This window comes from Sipha flava, unplaced genomic scaffold, assembly GCF_003268045.1.
Source record: "Sipha flava isolate LNK unplaced genomic scaffold, YSA_version1 208_pilon_pilon, whole genome shotgun sequence".
Taxonomy (NCBI): domain Eukaryota; kingdom Metazoa; phylum Arthropoda; class Insecta; order Hemiptera; family Aphididae; genus Sipha; species Sipha flava.
Window position 1 is genome coordinate 796,639 of NW_020272815.1, and position 22,626 is coordinate 819,264.

General features: G+C 27.2%; 3 protein-coding genes and 1 pseudogene across 3 annotated transcripts in view; 3 read left to right on the forward strand and 1 right to left on the reverse strand.

Moving 5' to 3' along the window:
* Positions 1 to 1,718: 1,718 nt before the first annotated feature.
* Positions 1,719 to 5,433, forward strand: LOC112682670 (elongation factor Ts, mitochondrial). Its single transcript, XM_025553350.1, has 5 exons — positions 1,719 to 2,812; positions 3,628 to 3,787; positions 3,872 to 4,129; positions 4,185 to 4,503; positions 5,098 to 5,433. The coding sequence occupies exons 2-5, from the start codon at positions 3,632 to 3,634 to the stop codon at positions 5,358 to 5,360; spliced, it is 996 nt and encodes a 331-aa protein (XP_025409135.1). The 5' UTR covers positions 1,719 to 2,812; positions 3,628 to 3,631; the 3' UTR covers positions 5,361 to 5,433.
* A 1,767-nt stretch (positions 5,434 to 7,200) lies between these two features.
* LOC112682672 lies at positions 7,201 to 10,429 on the forward strand (annotated as a pseudogene).
* On the reverse strand, positions 7,907 to 11,005 carry LOC112682673. Its single transcript, XM_025553351.1, has 2 exons — positions 10,570 to 11,005; positions 7,907 to 8,837 (listed from the first exon to the last, which is right to left on the reverse strand). Exons 1-2 carry the CDS (start codon positions 10,884 to 10,886, stop codon positions 8,687 to 8,689), a joined length of 468 nt encoding a protein of 155 aa, XP_025409136.1. The 5' UTR covers positions 10,887 to 11,005; the 3' UTR covers positions 7,907 to 8,686.
* A 5,722-nt stretch (positions 11,006 to 16,727) lies between these two features.
* The window catches only part of LOC112682694, a 9,454-nt gene continuing 3,555 nt past the window's right edge, over positions 16,728 to 22,626 (forward strand). The window contains exons 1-6 of the mRNA XM_025553374.1: positions 16,728 to 16,736; positions 16,961 to 17,027; positions 17,294 to 17,340; positions 18,536 to 18,603; positions 18,668 to 18,787; positions 18,872 to 19,064. Of these exons, the coding sequence (XP_025409159.1) occupies positions 16,728 to 16,736; positions 16,961 to 17,027; positions 17,294 to 17,340; positions 18,536 to 18,603; positions 18,668 to 18,787; positions 18,872 to 19,064 (504 nt within the window). The remainder of the gene's footprint in view (positions 16,737 to 16,960; positions 17,028 to 17,293; positions 17,341 to 18,535; positions 18,604 to 18,667; positions 18,788 to 18,871; positions 19,065 to 22,626) is intronic.

Below are 22,626 nucleotides of genomic sequence, written 5' to 3' on the forward strand. Positions count from 1 at the left end.
AATTTAAGAAATTTGTGTATATAAATTTAACCCTTCATTAGTCACAATGGGGTATTTTATAATCCCAGACATATTAAAAATGTTAGTTTGTTTTGAGGTAAAAACATAGGTACCCTAAAGGCTGAGATATTATTAGGGATCAGAGTATTAATATAATGTTGTCATTTTTATCATTATCAAAATAGTATCAAACTATAAACAGTCATTCTAAGTGAAGTCTGGAAATATTTTACCATAGGTGACTATTTTTGTTTTAGAACACATTTGTATTGATTATAAAATTGTGTACGAAAATGAAATTATTATTGAATAACCATTAGACTAATTAAAATATTATATAATAAATGTATATTAGTAATTTTAAATTACTGAATTAAGTTTTTTAAATTTAAATTTTTAATTTATTTATTAATTTGAATAAAAGAGGTTTTTATGATTTTTGTTTTGTTTTTGTAATTTTATGATTTAACTATATTTGTTTAAATACTTATATTTACATTTTATTTATTCTCAAACACTGTTATGCTTAATATGTTATTTATTTTAATCTTATTATAATATTATGATGAAAAGATAATTATGTTGTTATTTATTATAAAATTTTCACCCCTTTTTCACTTACGATATTAGGGTTCATATTCAACATAAATTAATAAATAACCATCAAAATATGTTGTACGAGTTAATAAAAATAAAAATGTATAGATTACTATATTTATAGTATTAAAAATAAATTGAAAAAGAGATAAGCAAAGGTTTATATTTAAATTAATATAGAATAAATGTTCATAAAATACCTGTAACATTTAATAAAATGCATTTAACTATTTAAGTATTAATTATACATACATCCAAGACACATATTTAGCAAAAAATTAATATAATGTATGAATTTATAAATTTAAGAAATTAATTTAGCACATGCGATATTGTATTACCTATGATGACTTAAATATTTCATATCAATAAGGTGGCTAACAAAGAGTTAAGGAATATTATTTATTTAGTGTATCGCATATTAATGAATATTAGGAGCTTTAATAAACAATTCAGTGGTAATTAATTTTACAAATATTTTGCATTCCAGTGTAACAGTGCCAGCTTCATTCACGTTCATAAGATTATTTAATGAAACTGAGTGACTATTCGTACGAAATAATTTGTTGGTCAATTTTCTACTCAAGCCTGACTGACATTCACAATCTAATTTAATTTAATTTTAATTTTATTCATTTAATTTTTTTATTTTATTTTTTATTTATTTTAATTTTTTTTTTAATTTTTTTTAATTTTTTTTAATTTTTTTTTGTTTTTATCAGCAACATACGACATGAGTAGGTAACTTAAATTAACTTCCTTTATGAATCGGTTGAATTGCTTTCATAACTTTATTTCTGTCACATGTAACTTCATTACATCATTGGATCTTAAGAATGGTTAAATAAATAAATGGTCAGAAACAAATATTGCAATTGTCACAGTAAAAGTTTTATTCAGTTCAACTTCAATAGAAGGTGTTTTCTAAGTTATTGTCTAACAGTGGGTAAACATCTAAAATTATTTACATACCTAAAAATCACCAACTGGATTTAAATAACCATTTGGAATTTCAATACAACTGAACATAAAATACTCTGCTATTTCCATACCCACTCAAAAATAAAGTAGCAAGACATTTATTGATATGTATGTCCTTTTTGTTACACTATATAGAAAAAGTAGTAACATAATTTTCAGACTTGTATTGATGAGAATCTCTAAAATAACTGAAATATTCGCCTAAAGAAATATTTCGTTCCTTCAAGCGATTGTGTACATTTTAATACAATCTATAAGTAATCTCTTGTACAGGGACCTCTGCTCCTCATTAATGACAATATCAACCAAACGCCTAGAACATTCACCAGTTTAAATTTGGTTTATTTTCCTCGCCTCAGACATATTCAACATTATCGGGATGTTTGTACAACAGCTGTGTTTGATATCAAAACACTATTGCAAGACAAATTTCAAACAAAATTTGTTTTTACACACTTGTATGGTAATATTAGGTCAAACGCACATGGTGCAACCGTTTTGGAACAAAAGTTGCAAATCAGTTTGCAACCAGTTGGTGTTAATTTATTCAATCAGTATAGTTACTATTTTCGATTTTATACTACGTCGAGTTCAGATGAAGATGACATCATTAATTATTATCAATACCTCAGGCTACGCAGAGTACAGCGGAAACATTAGATCCATCTATACATAACGAGAAAATGCGAACTCTACTGTTTACAGCAGCAAAAGTATTATGTTATTCATACTTTTCTACTTCTCCAACGAACTCTAAGTTTAGTTCTTGGTCACTCATGTTCATAAAAATACTAAAACAATACATGTGCACGAATACGAAAGTTGGGTGCAACTTAAAATTGCATCGCAACCGTGGAAACCGAATGAGTACAACCGATTTGAAACTGGTTGCAAACTATCCTAATTTTGTTCACTTCGTTTGCGGACGCCCCAGTTTTACGTTGCCTAGGTCACAAAACAGTTTTTCGGCCTTAAGAAAATCGAAAAATTGTTACGCCAAAATCGTAACATCTGATTACTATGATAAAAATTGAATTGTACACTGAAAACTCGGTCATCGAGATAACATTGATAATTGATAACGAAGTAGCCGGTGCACATGTTTGGAGAGAAATATTTTTATCAATTTGATATCATTACCTTTAAATAAGTTTCAATTTTTGAATGTTCGTCTGATCACGAATTGTCAACTATTTCTGGTCTTGGAAGTATTCAGCTACACACAGTCAACTGGGTAATGTATTATATTTTACTTAATTGGATATTAATTAGAAAACGCGTTCATCTCTAGTAGTTTAACTTTGTCCAAATATTACTGTAGCCAGGGCTGGTGAAAATTTTGAGCGCCTTGGAGCTGATCAGTTCCAGGCCCCCTTAACTTGCACTTATTTAGCCAAGATTTACATATTACTTGTACATACTTAGGTACAATAAAAATATTGTATAAAAAGCTAACCTAACGACGAGCATGGGAGCTTTATCCCTCCCTGCCTCACCCTCTTACCTGCTCTGACTAGCCCAATAAGTATTGATTATATAAGTCAGTATTAATTTTATAAGATATAATTCTAAAAATATGTATTATTATATGTGTTACATTTGAAATAGCTTTCATTTTGTTGAGATTTAATTTTCAGTTTTTTTACTAATTATTATCACTGTAATGATAACTCATTGCTTAATTTGAACTTAAAAGCAACTTTACAAGCCCACATTTTATTTATTAAAACCCAATAAATATAAGGTTCATCTCTGCATCAATTATTCTGTGTAAATTATTTCTTTTATATGTACTATCATTTTTGTAAAGTACAATATTTATATTTATAATATTATTATATTTATTTAAAAAATATTTTTCAATGTATTCAAAGTTTATTGTATATTTATTCATCAAGATATCAATCATCTTAGTTGTGAATTTACCATGTTGATTACCAATCAGTAATTTCTCTAATTAACATCATATTTTCATATTATTTGTATATTGATTGTAAATAAATATTTTACATGCACTTTTTAAACAAATATGCAATAATTTTGTTATAGTACAATGTTGAAGTCTTTATTATTGATTAGAGGAATACATATACCTAGCACAAATTGGTCATCTAACAAATCTCAACTGTTAAAATTACGAAAAAAGACAGGATATACATTTGAAAGTTGTAAAAAGGCTTTACAATTAAATGATAATAGTTTGGAAAAGGTAAATATAATTAGCCAATACAGTGAAAGATTTACCTACTTTTCTATTATTCTAGTATATGGAAATTTTATATATTTTTAACAGTCTGAGGAATGGTTGAAAGAAGAAGCTCAAAGATTAGGATGGGCTAAAGCCAACAAACTTGCCAACCGTGCTACTGCTCAAGGACTTATTGCATTTGCCATTGATAATCGGAAAGAAATTGCCACCATGGTGGAAGTGAATTGTGAAACTGATTTTGTTGCTCGAAACAAAAGTTTTCATTCCATTGTAGATGTAGTTACTTCATCTTGTTTAGATTTTGCTAAAAAACAAAAGGCATTGGAAAATTCATTTTCTAAGGTATATGATTAATTTAAGTATTATAACGTATTATTAAAAATGTATATGATTTTAGGTTAATTTAAAAAGTGGTGAGTTAATGGCATTAAGTGGTGCTGAAGGTAAATCGTTGGCAGATCATGTTGCAGTTACAATAGGTAATCTTGGAGAAAATGTTACTCTCAGACGTGCTACATGTTTAAACACCCAAGATACGGGATTGAAAATTATGGGCCTTACTCATCCGTCTAATCTAACTGGATCTCATTTTCTTTGTGGTAAATATGGATCACTTTTAATTTACCGTAAACAACTGGATACTGATAAAATTAATCAAAAATCTATGGAACACTCTCATGAAGAAATACTTCGACAAATGTGTCAACATGTTATCGGTAAATACATTTGAAATTAAATTAATTTTTGTTTTAAATTATATTTCAATAATATTAACTTCTTTGCACTTGAAAATTATATTAATTAAGTTGTAATAAATTGTGTTAAAAATAACTTATTCAATTTATAAATGGTATTAAAAAAAATTGCTTTATGGTTAATACTCTTAAAATTATTGAATATCATTAAATATTCCAAATTATATCAATAAAAATAAAATATAAGATGTAAAAAAAATGGATTAAATATTTTTGTCTTGAGTATTATTGATGATACAAATGTTTACTTCTGGTTTTGATTTCAAAAACCATTGTCAGTTATAAAAAATATGTTGTACATCATTATTATAATTTTTAGTTGTAATTTGGATTTATTGAGTTATAAAGAAATACATACAATAATCAAGTATAATTGTCAATTATTAGATTAATATTTAGTTCTTTTGTAGTTTATATATATATTAAAATGTGGTTACTCACTTCTTATGGGTAAATTTTGTAGAGTTTTAAATAAAATATAAATTGTATAAGTTAAAATAATTTAAAAATACTTTTTAATTTATTGAAATTTAAAAATATTTTTTTTTAATTTAGGTATGAATCCAAAAAGTGTCGGAGTTCTTAAAACAGATGATTCAGTAATATTTAAAGATGTGGCGACTAATAAAAATGTTAATGAAAATGAAGACTCATCATTGGATAATATAGATGAAAATAAATCAAACTCTGAAATTGAAGAAGATGGTATGTTGGAACAGGATTTCTTATTAGATCCCTCTATGACTGTTGGACAAGTAGCTACTGATTATGGTATTGATGTATTAGATTTTGTACGTTACGAATGTGGTGAAACTTAAATTTGCATTTATATAATTACTGTAAATTTTAAAATTAATTTTTAATTATTATGTTAAACTGCTTTTAACTAGTATAAACTAGAATTTACAAAATAATATATTCTTCTTTTATAATAGTATTTTAAATTGATTATTAATTATTATGTATATATTAAAAGAATAATGATTATACTATTATCAATTATGTTGTATAATCTTAAATACTTTTTTTCTTTAATTTGAAATAAGTTGAGGTTTTCTGATTTATTAGATATTTTAGTACAAATATTTATTATAAAAATTTATGTTACTCTTATTTATTTATTTTAACCCATCATTAGTCGTGCTATGGTCAAAATGACCGCATTTTTTTTACACCTTTAATTTTACGTCCTTTAATAGAGCATTTACATTTATACTTCAATTGTTGATACTCATATTATATGAGTTAATAATATACAATCAATAACATTTTTCAAAGGTATACTGAAAGTTGAGGATTAAAATTTAAAATGTTTTATTTAAGACCTAAAATAAAGTGCAGTTATTTTGACCATAGCGAGACTAAAGCTGGGATAACATCAATAATTACTTCATTTCATTTGTTTTATATTAAATTTGTACTGTTAGAACTTTTTATTCATTTATTTACTCTGAAATTCTAAAATGTGTCTTTAACTTCCAATTTGTCAACTATAGAAGCTTCTATTAGTGGGCAGGCTTTAGTCTTTTAATAAACATTTTATTTAAAATTCTATATAATAATATAGGATTTATTATTTCCTTATTATTTACATTTCTTATAAAATTATAATGCTGATGGAAGCTTGGTTGTGAGACGGGATGGTCTTAAAGGCCCAATAAACCCCACAAAAAAAAAAAAAAAATTATAAGAAAAACATTATTAGTTCTTATAGTGAGGAGTAATAATAGTAATGTTTAAGGTTAGACACATTATTTTATAAATATAAAGAAAAATATATTATTTGCTCAATTTATACATATTAGGTATTGTTGCGTGCCGTCAGTTCAATCGTAAAGATGGTGATGATTTTGGAAATATTCCAAATAAAATACTCAACTAAGTTAAACTGTTTATTTGAAATTTCTCTAAGTACAAATAATTAATTTAACAAATGATCTAGCGTGGAGGTGCTCGCTAATACACGTATAAACCACATCTGAATATTGGTTTATTCCCAACTCCCTTATATACTTAGGTCTCGTGGGAATTGGCCTCGGTAATATTACTATTCGCATATCTCTCATATGCGCTTTTATTAATTGCATTTATTATAATACTTTAAAATGTAGCCTGACAGCTCATGTTCTAAATACCCTCGGGTCTTAATTATTCCTTTCTACATTGTTCACCGATTTCAACTATTTATTGGTAGTTGTAAGGACCTACATTTATGTATGTCCGTAACATCGTGTTACCCTCTAATTAAATTAATAGTTCCTTTCTATCAATCAATCATTTCCCGATATCTATTATTACGATTTATGTGGTCCCTCTTATGTAGTAAAAGTCATAGGACCTACATCTATGTATGTCCGTAACAGTATGGCATTCATATTAATGAAGTATTTTGGAATATAATTTGATCATAACCAGACAAGAGTGGATCTAGGTATGAAATAAAGGGGGTCTTGAAATTTTTTTACATTTCAAATATATATAAGAAAGTGTTAAAATTTAGATAATAAAAAATTCTTATTCTAATTGAACATTAAAATTTAAATATATTACTAATAAATAAAGTAATTAAATAAGTTAAATAATATATTAATCTGACCAATCATCCAACTTCATCCTTCTAGATGTTCTTGAAAATATGTCTATAAGCTCTCTGATATTCACAGGAATTTCTTTATGAATATTTAAAACTGCTAAGCTGTTTAAGCGCTCTTGACCCATTGTTGATCTCATAATTTTTCAAGCGCCTTAGGCCCGGTGCACACTTGCGTTATTTTAACGCGCGGCAACGCTGCGGCATGGAAAACCCAAAATTTAATTGCGTAATGCACACATCACAGCGGCAACGCTGTGGTGACGCGCGTCCGTCTGCGACAAAGTTTTTGTCGCAAGTTGTTATCGCACCTTCACTTGCGGTCGCTCAATTCATTGTATCATATTGGTCAATGCACACTATCGTCATTTTGACGCAAACACGTTTATTTTATACATGTTTTAATACATAAATCGTGCAAATGGCAGTAAATCAAGAGGATGTGGACATTGAGTTATTCATTGGTGAGGTAAAAAACTATCCTGAGATATGGAATGTCGCTATCGATACTTACCATGACAAAAAGAAAAAACGAGGTGCATGGATAAATATTTGCCGAGTGTTTTATGACGGATTTGACGAGAAGGACGATAGAGACAAAAATGAAATTTGTAAGTTATTTTGAAATTTATTTTCAGTTTATATTTGTATGATATATTATATTATTTTTGCTTGACACTATTTTTAAGTAAATTTATATAAAAATGAAAAAAAATATTTCAACCTAGATATTTTTTGATTTTTATTTAGATTAAAATAAGACAGGTTAATAGTTTTAAAAAAAATATTAATAATAATTAAACATAATAATAACGTAATATTACTTAAATATAATTTGTTTGTCATGGAACGCTACCCACATCAGACACAAAATAATCTGCCAACTTGTTTCTTATTTGAATTGATTGGTTGGGTGGTCTTGAGAGATCTTGTTGGATTTCAATGAGTCCTTCTATAGTCATTACATCTTCGACGTTAAATCCATCTCTAGTCCTTATAAAACTATGGAGGGCACAGCAAGTCTTCACCACAAGTATAGATAAATCCAAATTTCCATTGATAGGTTTGTTAAAAATTTTCCATTTATTTGAAAGTATTCCAAAAGCACATTCAACGTTTCTCCGCGCTCAGGATAATCTATAGTTGAATATTCGTTTTGTGTCTGATAAAACTTAACCACTGTAAGGTCTCATTATATCTGGTGATAGAGAAAATGCCTCATCGCCAATAAATGTGTATGGCATATTTGGACCAATTGTACCTGGAAGAGGCTGACTCTTAGGAATGTTTAATTCATTATTCTTAAGTTTTTTATAGAAAGGAGTTCTTTCAAAAATAGTACTATCTGACTCCCCAAAAGAACCAACATCAATATATATAAATTTATAATTCGCATCAACAATTGCTAGTAGCACAATTTGAAAAAAAATTCTTATAATTATGAAACAGAGAACCACTCATTTTTGGTTTTCTGATCCGCACATGTTTCCCATCTATCGCCCAGAGACAATTAGGGTATTGACTGTATTTTTGAAAATCTTTAGATATTTTTTTCTATCGGTTCGTTGTCAACTCGGGAAAGCACTCTTCATGTAAGACTTCCCAAATAGCATTACAGACTTTCCTCAATATCTTCCCAATTGTTGTATGACCAATCCTGTATGTCAGATGTAGATCAATCTGATCACATCCACTATCCAAATACTTATAATCATACAAAAGTTATGTATGTAATATATTAGGTAGACGGAAAAAAAACCAAAGAAAAAAAAAGAAAAAAAAACCATGAAATAATAAAGATTGATAATTTGTTCAGTTAAATTAAGTAAAATTAATAGAAATTACCAATAAAAATTTGAACAGTCAAATAAAGAAAAAATAATAGTAAAAAAAATTGTTATCGATATCTTATTGTATAAGAGATGGCAGTTAAAAAGTTTTCAACTGCTTTGCGCGGGATAACTTTTCTCGCACCATATTTGTTGTAGAAATACATACATATATTATTTTTTTTTAATTATTCAAAATGCATAAATTAGGTTACGATAGGCAGTGACGTATATAGAAATAATTTATAACTTATAACTTATAATAGTACCTAATAAAATATATACCCCCAATATACGCCACTGACAATAGTATTCCATTGATAGAACACCTGGGCAGTTGGATTATTGATCAAAATTTTTAATTAGAAAATTAAAACTTATGTCTAATGAAATATGACATAATATACCTAGTAAAATATAAATATTTGGTTTTTATTTTCATGGTTTTTTTCTTTTGGTTTTTATTTTTTGGTTTTTTTTCCGTGATTCAATATATTATACCGGAATTTTTTACTTCAGACTTTTTTTACTGTAATTCAAAAAATATACAAAATATAAGTAATAATAATAATAATAATAAATAACAAATAATAATTTATTGAATGTAGGCACGAGTAATCCATTACAGTTGTAACTTATTTATATTTTTATTTTAATATTTATGCATTCTCTCAATTTTAGGCAATAAATTTATACAAAAGTGGAAGAATATCAAGGACACCTACACAAAAAGTGAAAAAAAAAAATTAATATCTGGACAGGCTGCTGAAATAGGTAAACGGTATGTTTATGCTCGACAGTTATCGTTTTTGCAAACTGCTGGTGCTACAACACAAACGCAGTGCAGTTTAGGTGGTGAACAAGAAGAATTGAGTGAGTCTGAACAAACAACATCACGACAAAAAGAGTCTGAAACTCCTCCTACCTATACCCAAAACTCAACCAAAAAACGTAAACATGACTTCGAGACTTCTCTAATTGATTTTATGAATGCACCAATTCCTTCTCAGATTGTACCAGCCGTTTCAGAAATTAATCCAGACAGATCATTTTTTGAAAGTATCCTAACATCTATCACTAATTTCACTGAAGACCAAAAGCTTCAATTTCGTTGTGAAGTTTTGAAAATCATACAGCAGATGAGGAATTCACCAGCTACACAGAATTATGAATATTCTTCTAACGTTCCATACTATACACCTACACATGTATCCGGTCCTTTGTATCTTCGCCTCACCATTCCAATTACTTAAATCGTCGTCAATTTCCCATACATTCTCAAACACGTCTAACTACTTCATTGCCTCAACCACAAAGTCCGACTATGCATTTTAACACAATATCTCCATCAGCCTCGTCTTCCACAACTATGGACAATCAGGCATATAGCGAAGAAGACAGTATTGACATTTTTTAGGGATGGACCTTAATTAATTAGTTAATTTGGGCTTGATAATCATGTTTAGTGTTAATTTTAAAATTGTATTCAAATTTATTAGTTTATTACTATTTTTTTCTGTATCTTGTTGTATTAATTGTCTATTAATATATTATCCGTCTTAAAATAAAAATTAAAAACAGAATTTTCAAAATGTACTTAGTACTTACCTCAGAGTAACAGCTAACATTTCCAGTGGAGGTATAGACAATCTCAAATGTGTATCTGTTGACTTAATCTTCATCGAAATTTTAACGGCAAGCTCGTCAAAAGTTTTTATACTCATTCGAAAGTAATTAAAAAATTTATCCGGCCTTTCTCGTAAGTTTTCAAAATACGTATAAAATAAACCTTTCGTAAGTCTTAAATTAGTAAATGGGTGTACCCAATAACGCCTTTTATTTTTTAAAACATATTTTTTGTACACAAGGTACGCAAAAATAATACGTTTTCTTTTATAAATTTCCATCGCTTGTGTCAAATCCATACTGACAATATATGTAAATAATAATATACGTAAGTGAAAACTGCAAAACTGCACAAAAGAAAAGTGTTATGTTTGCGTTCCAACGTCGTACTGACCGTACGTATGTATGACGTTATGTATATAGGTATACATAACGTTATGTATATGTATATAAATATGTATATTTGCCGCTAGGTGTGCATTGAATACGGCGTCATCGCCGCGGTGCCGCAGTGTTGCCGCGCGTTAAAATAACGCAAGTGTGCACCAGGCCTTAATGTTGAAAAACTTCTTTCAGGACTAGCTGTGGTAGCTGATATACTTGCAAATATTTGTAATAATATTCGTATGATAGGAAAAAACTCATTGCTATGTTTTAACGTTTCCATGAATATCTGATTTTATATTATTTTCATTCTGCCACATAGCTTTTCAAATTGAAATTTCTGATTTTATATAAATTTCTTGATCAGGCCAATCTTCAAAGTACATCATTACTGCTTTAACTGAATCTTCATCATATTTATCAATATTTGATGGATAATAAATATCTACTTATCAACCACGGTTAAAGATATGATAATCTATTAAAAAAGTATGTATTACATTGACATTTTGATACACCAACTGAAAATTTTCAATTTTCCCAGAACTTACCCTTGAAAAGGTTAGTAATAGACCTAAAAGATAATTTAAAAAAAATTAAGTTCTTAAGGGAGTGGTCTTCAGCCCCTCTAGCCACCCCCTCGTATCCACCCATGTAAACAGCTACTTCTCACTTTATTCTAAACCCTAGAGTCTTTCAAAATTTATTATGAGATTGTCACTTATAAACTGCTCAATTAAGGATAGTTGTGCTTTGTCAATTAAAATACTTTTTTATACAAACATCCAATGGCGAAGCGTCATAGGAGACAATGAAACAATGTCTACCCACTTCTAATACGGATATATAATTTAGTTTTATTATATTTTGTTTATTTTTATATAATATATACTTCAATATTTATCATAGGTTTACTTTTGTGCCATACCGTATTAGTATTCTTAAAATAGATTAGTTGCGGACCGTGCACGCGAACTGTCATCCGTTGTGGCGTATAGATGTGGGTCAGTCGCGACTGACCGAATCAAAATGAGCGAATCATTCAAGTGACCAAGTCACTGATGTACCAAAAAGTATTCAGTCTTTCGGTCAGATCGATCTTTAAGTCAAACGACTTGTTTGACGGTTTTTAATGAAACTTTTCTTTCAGACGGAATTATTTTATAACAATATACCGTTTACTTAAAGATACTTGAAGACTAAATATACCTAATAAATATATTTTACAAAATATCAAGGGGGGCAGTTGCCCCCTCCAGTTTACGCCTATGATGTATATAATATCAATTATTTAACACAATTTGTTTGTACAGTCATATACTTTTTACTTATACTTACTTTTATGATTTACTAGGTAAGAAATACTTAAAAATAAAACAACCAAATTTGAATTATAAAATTATTGAAAATATATAATATATGAACACAATATTGTAAATTCTGTATAATTTATAATTTTCTTGTACCAATTACAAAAATACAAAATGTTGAATTATTTTGTTTTATTTTTTGGTAATAGATAGTATAACACATGCATAATAAGTATAAAATATGATAATAATAATAATTATACTATATCATGGAGTCTTTAGTCTATTTTCGGGGAAAACAATAATTATCTAATAATAGACAATATCGATTATTGATAGTCACTATTGACTACTGAGTTGTACTGATTTACATGTTAATAATAATTACATCTTGTGATTAAAAGATAATATAATATAATCTGTGGTGAATTGTGATATCTACTTTCACGATACCAACTAAGGTTTTGTAAGGTATTAAAGAAAACACAAGTCTATAATAGTAATCATAGGCTGTATATTATATTAGTATAATATTAAATATATACAATCAGTGGTTAAAGTGGGGAAAATGTTGTGGGGGACTATATTCATCAAAAATTGAAGAGCGTTCCCCTTCCTAATTTTAAATCTTACCAATTTTTTTTTAGGAAACCCATGAGGTCTAAGCCTCTTTTGTTACACATATATATTCATAAAAATTTTATTTTCATAGTTTTCATAGGGTGTAAAAACAAATTTCCCCCAAAGAAAAATAATTCTATACATATGCCTGATTAAAAAAAAATAAATTGTAATACATAGTAGGTAATGTTTAAAAAACTTAACTTAAATTTAACAAAACTTAAAAGAAACAATTACTTACCTTGCCTATTTGTTGGTCGACGTAAATAGTAACAAATACGTACATTGCACAAAAGGTGTCTATTGTCTATATAAGTAGGGCCCGGAATTATATGCTCTAAAAACGTACGAAATATGCATGCATTTATACGATGGTTATCATTCAAATATGCATTCAAAATATGGAAACAAAAATGCATGTTTATTATTTATTAAATGTATTTAATTTTAAAATGTATACAATTCATTAAATAATTAATATTCAACAAAAAATATACTTTAAAATATATCAACTGTATTTTATAAATATTATTGAACTGTATAGTACTGTATGTTGTATTGAAATTAAATTGTATTTTGAACACTCAATCACTGATCCAAACAAAAAGTCACAAACGAAAATCAATTTAAATAAATCAAGCGGACTTTTATAATATTTTTAAAGTTACTTGGATAGTTACTATAGTATTAGTACTTTTAGCAAACTTTATATTATCATATTATAACACAAAAATCAAATTATATAGGTAACTGCACGATTCACAGGATTTAAGATGGACATATGCTAAGTAATAAATAATAATATTAATAACTTCGTAATATTTTTTTCTATATATGCATTATATTTCAGACAAGTGCTAAAATATGCATAATAATTTGAAATGTTTGAAATCTGGCCCAACAATAAATTATAAAATTTAAAATAAATATGGTAATAACAAAAAATAATTCACAGCAACACGTAAATTGTATAAATAATAATAATATATACTCTGGCTATTTGAGCCTAACTAAAATGCCGATTCGGCGCAACCAATATAATAAATAATAATAATAATGGCCCTTATGGCACAATAATAAAATAAATATATAAAAACTTACAGTTTGTGGAGCGCAGACTGGCCAGCTGCAACTACCTAAAAACTATACTTTAAAATACAATAATAATAAAAATAGTGGCGATTAGCGCACACACAATAATAATATAATAAAATTCACAACATTTAGTGGCGATTCGCGCACACGTAAGTGTGTATAAAATAAATTAAAAAATGAAATTAAAGACAATTTGCGCCCACAAAATATAAAACTTATTTTTTTTAAACGCTACAGTCTATTACGACGACGTACAGAGAAAGACAGACACGACAGGGATAATATACAATAACACACGACACATTTAAATAATATTATAATAATTCACAATAACGATAACACTGATTAACGTAAACTTATATCTAATGGTGTTATGTAATGTGTGTGCGTGTGTGTAAGGCCGACTTGCTAATTAGGGTGAACGACCCATGAGTCCGACCCGTTATCGGCACCAACAACGATTTAAAACAGAATTTTGGATCGCACCGTTCCATCTTCTGTATTTGAAACATTACGTATACTCGTAAATATAATAGAATTGATAGAATCGATTTCTAGTTTTCAACAATTGATAATTAAAAGAGATGGAATGCCAGTATAATAATTTATCGTTGGTTTCTGAAATTAAAAAAAAAAAAAAATTGAGAGGACAGATTATATAATATTATAACATACTACATTGATATTAATTGATATACTTATCAGTTATCATACAAATAGTAAGCAAGTAAAAATGTATAGTAAATAAATAAGTTGAATGTAAGTAAATTTTTAATTGGTCAGTAAATTGTGATTAATTTTTGTCCACCCGAAGATAAGAGCCAAGTGCCGCCTATAACTCCAACAAATGTAAATACCATATAATGTAAATACAGTCGAGTCGCGATAACTCGAAGTTGAAGGGGGATAATAATTCATTTCGAGATATGTATTATTCGAGATATATGACTAATTTACAGGGGAAGAATTTTCTAGGGGAATAAAACACAATTTGAGTTATCGAGGTTCGAGTTATCGCGACTCGACTGTATTATTGTTATTGGATTTCCGTTTATCATAAAAAAAAAAAAAAAATAAATATGTTGTACGGAATATTATTACTTCTTCTGTTTAATGTCTATACGGAAGTTACAACGGTTACCTAACTATGATTATATTTGAAAAATACTTTATTATTATATTAAATTTAATTACTGTTATAATATTATATATTATATTTATTAGAGGCATTATTGCAACTGATAATTTTAGTAAATTATTTGGCTCTGAATAACGTCAGTTCAAAAACAAATTTTAAAAATTTAGAAAAAAAATAGATTAGGTACCTATGATTTTTATTCAAATAAAGACTTTACATTTTTTTAATACAATGTTGTAATTCAATTTAATTTAATTCTCAATTTATAATTTAATAGATAGTTGAAAATAAATTATTATCTTTATTTTTTTCTATTCTATTGCAGTTGTGATTTAATAGAGAAAATATGTAAAACACATTAATTGTAATAAAATATGTTCATAATTGAGTTTTCAAATTATTTTTCGTAATTTTGGTTATAGTGACAATCGGATATTATTTTAACGGTTTTTATAGAAACCGTTTACTATGGCATTTAAAGGAACTAGTAAAAAATAATTATAATTACATAATATCCGATTGTCATTATAATATTTAGTAACCGATTATCTTGGAGTATACTGTTTTATATTTATATTGAATTAATTTTTTTAATTAGGTATCAAGTCCATGTCTAAAATAAATTTAAAATTCATTTATTTCCCTGTGTAAATTAAAGATTCAGTATAACAGTAATATTTATCAAAATATAACTATCAAATGTTAATAAAATGAAAACAGAAAAACTTAGATGCAATATTATCATAATTGTTCGTGTAAGGAAACAAAAATATTGTATTTTACCTATTTTCTTACGTAGGCGTGGATACAAGGGGGCATATGGGGGGCTGAATCTCCCCTTAGACATTAGGTAGAATTATATCGGACACAGTTACTAAAAATATTTAAAAAATTTGACAAATAATATAATAATACACTGTATACGAGTATAGTAAATTTAAACAAAAAAAAAAAAAAAAAAACGATTTGTCACTGATTTTTTCGTCAAAAAATAAAAAGTATAATTATTATACGTGATATTGAATGCATTCTTAAATAAAAATAAAAAGAGTTCGTATTTAAATAATTTTAAATATTCTATAACATTAAGATTTAATTTTTTATAATGATATAATTATTGAATTTTCATTTAAATTTAAATTATCTGCGAAATTCGCTAATTCATGGATGTACACTGTATATATATATTATGTTATAACAGGCGTGGATCTGGAAATGAAAAGATGGTGGGGATAATTAAATGGGTTACTGCCATAATTCGTTGCGCATGTTAATTTCTATGAAGTGTTTTATACATCTAATTTTTTAAATATTCTTAATACCTGTGTCCGATAAGGTTCTACCTTATATCTAAGGGGGAATTCAGCCCCATATCTACCCCCCCGTTAATCCTCGCTCGCGTTAGAAAATAGGTAAAATATTATATTTTTGTTTCCTTACACAAACAATTATGATAAAATTGCCTTTACATTTTTTTTTTTTAATTTTATTGACATTTGATAGTTATATTTTTATAAATATTAATGTTATACTGAATATTTATATTTTTAATTTACACTGCAAAATAAATGTATATTAAATTTATTTTAGTCATGGACTTGGTACCTAATTGAAACAATAAATTCAATAGAAATATAAAACAGTATACTCTAAGAAAATCGGTTACTAAGTATTATATTTTTATTTATTTAATTTAATTAGTTTGTCATCATGTATACTTGATATATTTATTTTTGTTACTGTGAATAACAAATATTTATCATGGTGAGAATAAAATTAAAAATAATTTTGTTTCAAGATACTAAAAATTTATAATTTTTTTTAGGGTACTGAACAAAGTAACAATGTTGAGTGTCCAACGTGTAAAGGCCTTGGAAGAATCCCTTCATATGGTGATATACGTTTTTAATTTATATAATATTATTAATTAATTTTGACGGTGCATTTATGTAAAGTTTTGATTTTTTGATTTTAATTAGTTTTATTTTCGTGATTAATAAAATTTATTACCTTCGTTACAAATATTTCTAAATCTTTCAAATTGATTAGCTAGATAACTATAATTTAATATTATATTGTTAATGTACAAGGTATTTAGATACTACTAAGTCTTATAGGTATTATCCGATTAAATAACATTTTGAGATATTTTATTTAGATTCAACAATAAATGAAAGTGAACTATTTGAAGATATTTCATTTTTAGTAAGTAGAATTTATAATTTAAACTATAAGTAAATTACTAAACGAGCTTTGAGAAAGAACTAGAGTGCGAGCTTGCAATTTTTTTATAAGTTCAATACATGGGCCGAGATGATTGCGAATATGGTTGAATTAAATACTAAAAAATTAAATCGTACACAACGCCATTACTTAATATAGGTAGTTAATGCAGTATTTTATCAAAAATTATAAGAATACACAACAATTAATAATGATTTCTTGTAGTTTGCTACATTTTTGACTCTTGAGAACCAAATAAGAAATGTCTCCTATATCCTTCAATACTTGGCTGGTTTATTTTATTCAAGGTTTCCCTTTTGATCAAATTGCTTCTATCATTCCTTCGACTGTTGTAATTCGTCATAAAACGTCAACTTATGGTCTATAATTTTCTGTTTAATTTTTTTAATTTGATCATTTTTTTTTTTAAGTATTTATCAACTAACAATGTTAATTTTTTTCTTCATGTATCATCTTTAAAACAACCTCACTTGTTTTTCTTTCAATCCAACTTATTCGTTATATTTTTGTCTAGTGACGTGTTAAAATAATTTTTGGTGAAGAGCAAAAATATATATATACCATAAGGTACCCTTTATTCATCCTAACGGCATTTCCACCACAGCTAAACATATCCTAAAATTTAAAAAATATACGTATATTAGACTGATTTGTATAATCAGATGTACTTACTTAATTATCTAGTAAATTTATTACACACATTAATTATCTTGTATCTTGATCTATGCAGTGTATGTGAATTTTGAATAATGTTGTTAACATTGCTATTACAATAAGTTAGCACCAATTGTTTCTGGTGTAACGGATCATATACAGTACATTTGTGCGCCAAATATTTACTATCGATTAAAACATTTAATATGATGTTATGATATATCTATATTATTGTTATACTTATTGTTAAGTATTTTTTTGGCAGGGGGACCACCCACCTACCAAACATTTTAAAGGAGCAATTGCTCCAAAATAATATCACCATGCTACTGTTTTTGTCCAATACTACATTTTTAAAACTTCTATAATATTCCCCTTTATTTTTTATTCACAATCAATTTTATTTTTCGCATAATGTCAAACTATTTCATGACGTAGTACTATAGGTGTATATAAATCAATATGAAAAAAAAACTTACTTGTATTCATGAATGTTGTATAGGAGCCTAAAGCGTTAATACAACACGAAAACCGATCAAATTCAAGCGTAACATCGATTGGAAGCAATTTGTAAAATAAATATATTCGATGGTTATAAACCTAGATGTTGAAATAACCGTAAGTTAATTTTCAGGAAATTATTAACAAAAATGGATATTGAATCTGTAACGGATCTATTGCCAGAAAAAGCACCACTCGATAATCCAAAAGAAGTGATCAAATCAATACTAATTCGTATAAAAAACACGAACCCGTAAATATTGAAAGAAACATAAACGTTGTCTTATTTTTGAAAACCTAAACAATAATTTAAGTATACATTGATTTTCACCTGTAGAGAAGAACACAAGAAAGCGATTATTGACGCAGTTCAAGTTTCGAGATACTACCAGAGCATGTTGAAACCTTATATGAACTTGATAAATCAAAAAATAGTCCATTTTCTCAACAGCCAACGGACACTAAATGTTCGCTTGGCGTGTCAATCGGCCGGCGAGCTGTTTAGGACTATGCGATGCACAGACCGACCCGTAAAATATCATTATTTATTATTATTACGTTCATAGTGGCATGGCGATTTTAAAATTACAGAGGTAATTGACGTTTAAACCATCCACTTATCGACCAAAATTCCTCACCATATCTATGGTTAGGATAGTTATTTTCAGTGGCAGCTCCGTAGGCTTTGAAGTGGAAGGGCAATTACATTTTTTTTAATTTTGGAAAATTTAAAAAAAATTAATTTGAAAATTATGTACCAATTTAAAATTGTATTATTATTAAAGTAAAATTAATACTATATAAAAAAAACAAAATTCTAAACACATTTTAACATTTTAATTTTTTATTACAAAAAAAAAAAAAAAAATGTAAGAAAATCATAAAATTATATACAATAGGTAGTTTTCAAAAATTTTTTTATTTAAAATCTAAACGCCGATCTTTAATTTCACAAAATATATCTATAACTTTCTTGTTAAAATCTGTGTTATTGAAAAAATCATTTCATTTTTAATACTTAACATTGCTAAAGAGGTTAACTTTTCCTCTCTCATTGTGTTTCGTAAACATGTTTTTATTCTTTTGAGTGTTGAAAAACATCTTGTAGCTTCAAATGAAGTCATAGGAATTGTTATTAATATTTTTAACAATATAAAAACTTCTTTAAAAGTTTCATTCGTATCATTTTCTATTATATATTTTAGTGTTGGAATTATATCATTCAAAGTTTGAAAGTCATTTCGAAAATACAAAACTTTAAGTTCAGTTTTTAACTTTTTTGTATCGAAGAACGGGCAACAATTAATTCTAAATTCAAAATATTGAAGTGGAAATTTTTTAGAATATTCTCCATGTTTTTCAGCTTTAAATAAGTTAGTAGCGGTTAAATGTTCGGTAAATTTTGAAAGATCTTTAGGTTTGATAATAAGTATATCACAAACTTCAAGCATTGAACTTTTTCGAAAAATATTAATATCCTCATCTGTTTGCAAACATTGTTTTCTATTATTTATATTGGGCATACTCGAAGCTTGAAAAATAATATCTGATACATTATTTCTTTTATAAATTTGTCAACTGAACTATTTATTTGTACTGGGTCAGTATTTATAGCTTGAATATTATTATATAAAAAGACCACATGTGGCATAACTGTTTGAAGAATAGTTAATCAGAAAAAAATACTGAGTCACTTAACAAACGTTTTATTGATTCTGTTTGATAAATTGTCAATGTTTGTTGGGATGATTCTATTAATTTGTCCATGCACTCTATTATTTAATTTCTATACTCATAAACAGTATTAACTGTACGTCTACTGAAATTCTATTTAGTTAGTACTGTCCGTGGTAACCGAACGTTAACTAATTTGTCCAATGCAGCTACTCTTTGAAGTGAATTCGAAAAAACCGGTATTTTTGGTAAATTTGAAAAAAATATCCCAATTTCTTTGTTTTGAGAAACTGATTGAGAAATAATTAAGTTTAGATTATGTACATAAAAATTAATATAATACGTATATGGATACAATTCTTTTACCCTAATGTTAACGCCAATTTTTCTTCCACTTATTACTGGTGCTCCATTGTAGGATTGCGCTATTAGTTTGTTTAGCGTATTTTTTAAATTAGGATTTATTTCCGATAGTATTGTTGATGTTAATGATTCTGCACTGTGCCCATCAGGATTTGAAAAACCCCAAAAACGTTCTACCGGTTAACCAATTATTTCTTAGCAAAATACTATAACTAACTGAAACTTATTAGAAATATCAGTAGTATCATCAATGATTATAGAAAAAAATTTCACAGTTTCTATTTCAAGTAAAATTTGTTTTCTAGCTATAAGGAGTATACAATTTAACAAATCGTTTTGTTTTGATTTAGAAGTCCTTTTAAACACTTTCGAATTTTCAAAATGACTACCCAAGCTTATATCCAAATTTTTGCATAAATAAACGACACTGGGAAAAACGCCTTTATTAGTAGAATTTATTTTTTCCTCATGACCGCTTAGTGGTAAATTATATTTCTCACAAAATTCTATACAGTTCAGAATTTTGTCTAAAATATAACGATTTTCCTTGATTTCTCGATTATGACGTTGAATTCCAACTTTGTAACCAGAGTTCATTTTATCCAAAATATTAATAGTACCAAATACTTAAAAATTAGCTTCATTTTGTAAACGTTTAATTGAATCCTCATGTTTTTAATTTTTTCCAATAAATGACCTATTTAAGTTACTTTCGTTTTAGTCTAAGAAATGTAACTATCAAAACATATATATGGAAAACAAAAAAAGGGCGAGTTTTATGTCGCAGCCACATAACCATTTGTTATACGCAAAAGAGCAACCACTGGTTATTAAAGAATAATATAGAGTATAGAACAGTGTTCTCAAATTTTATTTTCACGGCCCTCAGTTCGAGAATGACTAATCTATACCAAGGTCTAATATAATGCTATATTATAATGCGGAATAGTATATTCTGAAATCATTGAGGTTGTACGTTATACGAATTGTTTTGTATTGAAAAAAAAGTTAAACTAAGCTTAGGTAGTTGTAATTTATATATCAACGACACAACCGCCTAAAAAAAATCTCCGAGGCAATTGTCTCTCAAATAATTCTTTGCCATGCCACTGAATATGCATAATGAATTTCACTTCATAAATATAATGCATAGCTACTGCTAGTCTAGTTACTGCAGTCACTAACAAATGTTTTTTGAAACTTATCAGACTTCTCGTAAGCCTATATTTTTTTTCGCACATTAACAAACAACAAATAGATATACATTTTATTTACAGTGGAACCTCGATTAACCGTGTCTCGAGAATCGGTGATCCCGATTAACAGTGCTCACTCTTCCAAAATTATCATCATTCGAAATTTTTTGTCTGAAAAGTTTTATTAGGTCGGACGAACGTATTTTTATATTACATACATAATAATATTATAGTATATATTATCGAAAAACGTAAACGAACTTTTCAACGATAAAAATATGGCCATATATGTCACAGGTAAATAAGAGTTATTTAAGATTAATAGAGTTTAATAGAGGTTTTTCATCAATCATATTTATCTAATCACGCTATAACTAATACATATGGGAAATTTTAAATTCTGTCGAATTTGTTCCTTACTATTTAGTGTACTATTTTTACTATATTTACTATTTACTATTATATATATACTATAGCATTTGCTATAACCGTTTCGAAAATAATCATTGAGAAAATAACATTCTACACACTTAATATGCATACAAAATTATACATTTTATCACAATTCGTTTAATTAAAATTAAAAGTCTCGATTAATCATATTTTTCATTTATCCGTTTTACTCTCCCCCACTATCACCCCGGATAATCGAGGTTCTACTGTATATTAATTATATTAACGATCTTTAATATTTTATCACATTTTAGAAATTCTTATAAATTCTTATAAATCATCACTCGTCATGCAAAATATGAATCACATCATCGAAAAATATTTTCTTTACATTATTTATTATAATAATGTAAAAACTATGTATAAGCACAAAAACATACATACACACACACACGCACACACACAC

Excerpts from the sequence above, each read along its gene's own strand:
- LOC112682670 (XM_025553350.1), top strand. The coding sequence starts at position 3,632 with ATGTTGAAGTCTTTATTATTGATTAGAGGAATACATATACCTAGCACA. Across the intron at positions 4,130-4,184 it reads TGGAAAATTCATTTTCTAAG|GTTAATTTAAAAAGTGGTGA; the intron begins GTATATGATTAA and ends ATATGATTTTAG. Across the intron at positions 4,504-5,097 it reads AATGTGTCAACATGTTATCG|GTATGAATCCAAAAAGTGTC; the intron begins GTAAATACATTT and ends TTTTTAATTTAG.
- LOC112682673 (XM_025553351.1), bottom strand. The coding sequence starts at position 10,886 with ATGGATTTGACACAAGCGATGGAAATTTATAAAAGAAAACGTATTATT. Across the intron at positions 8,838-10,569 it reads ATGTTAGCTGTTACTCTGAG|GTATTTGGATAGTGGATGTG; the intron begins GTAAGTACTAAG and ends GTATGATTATAA.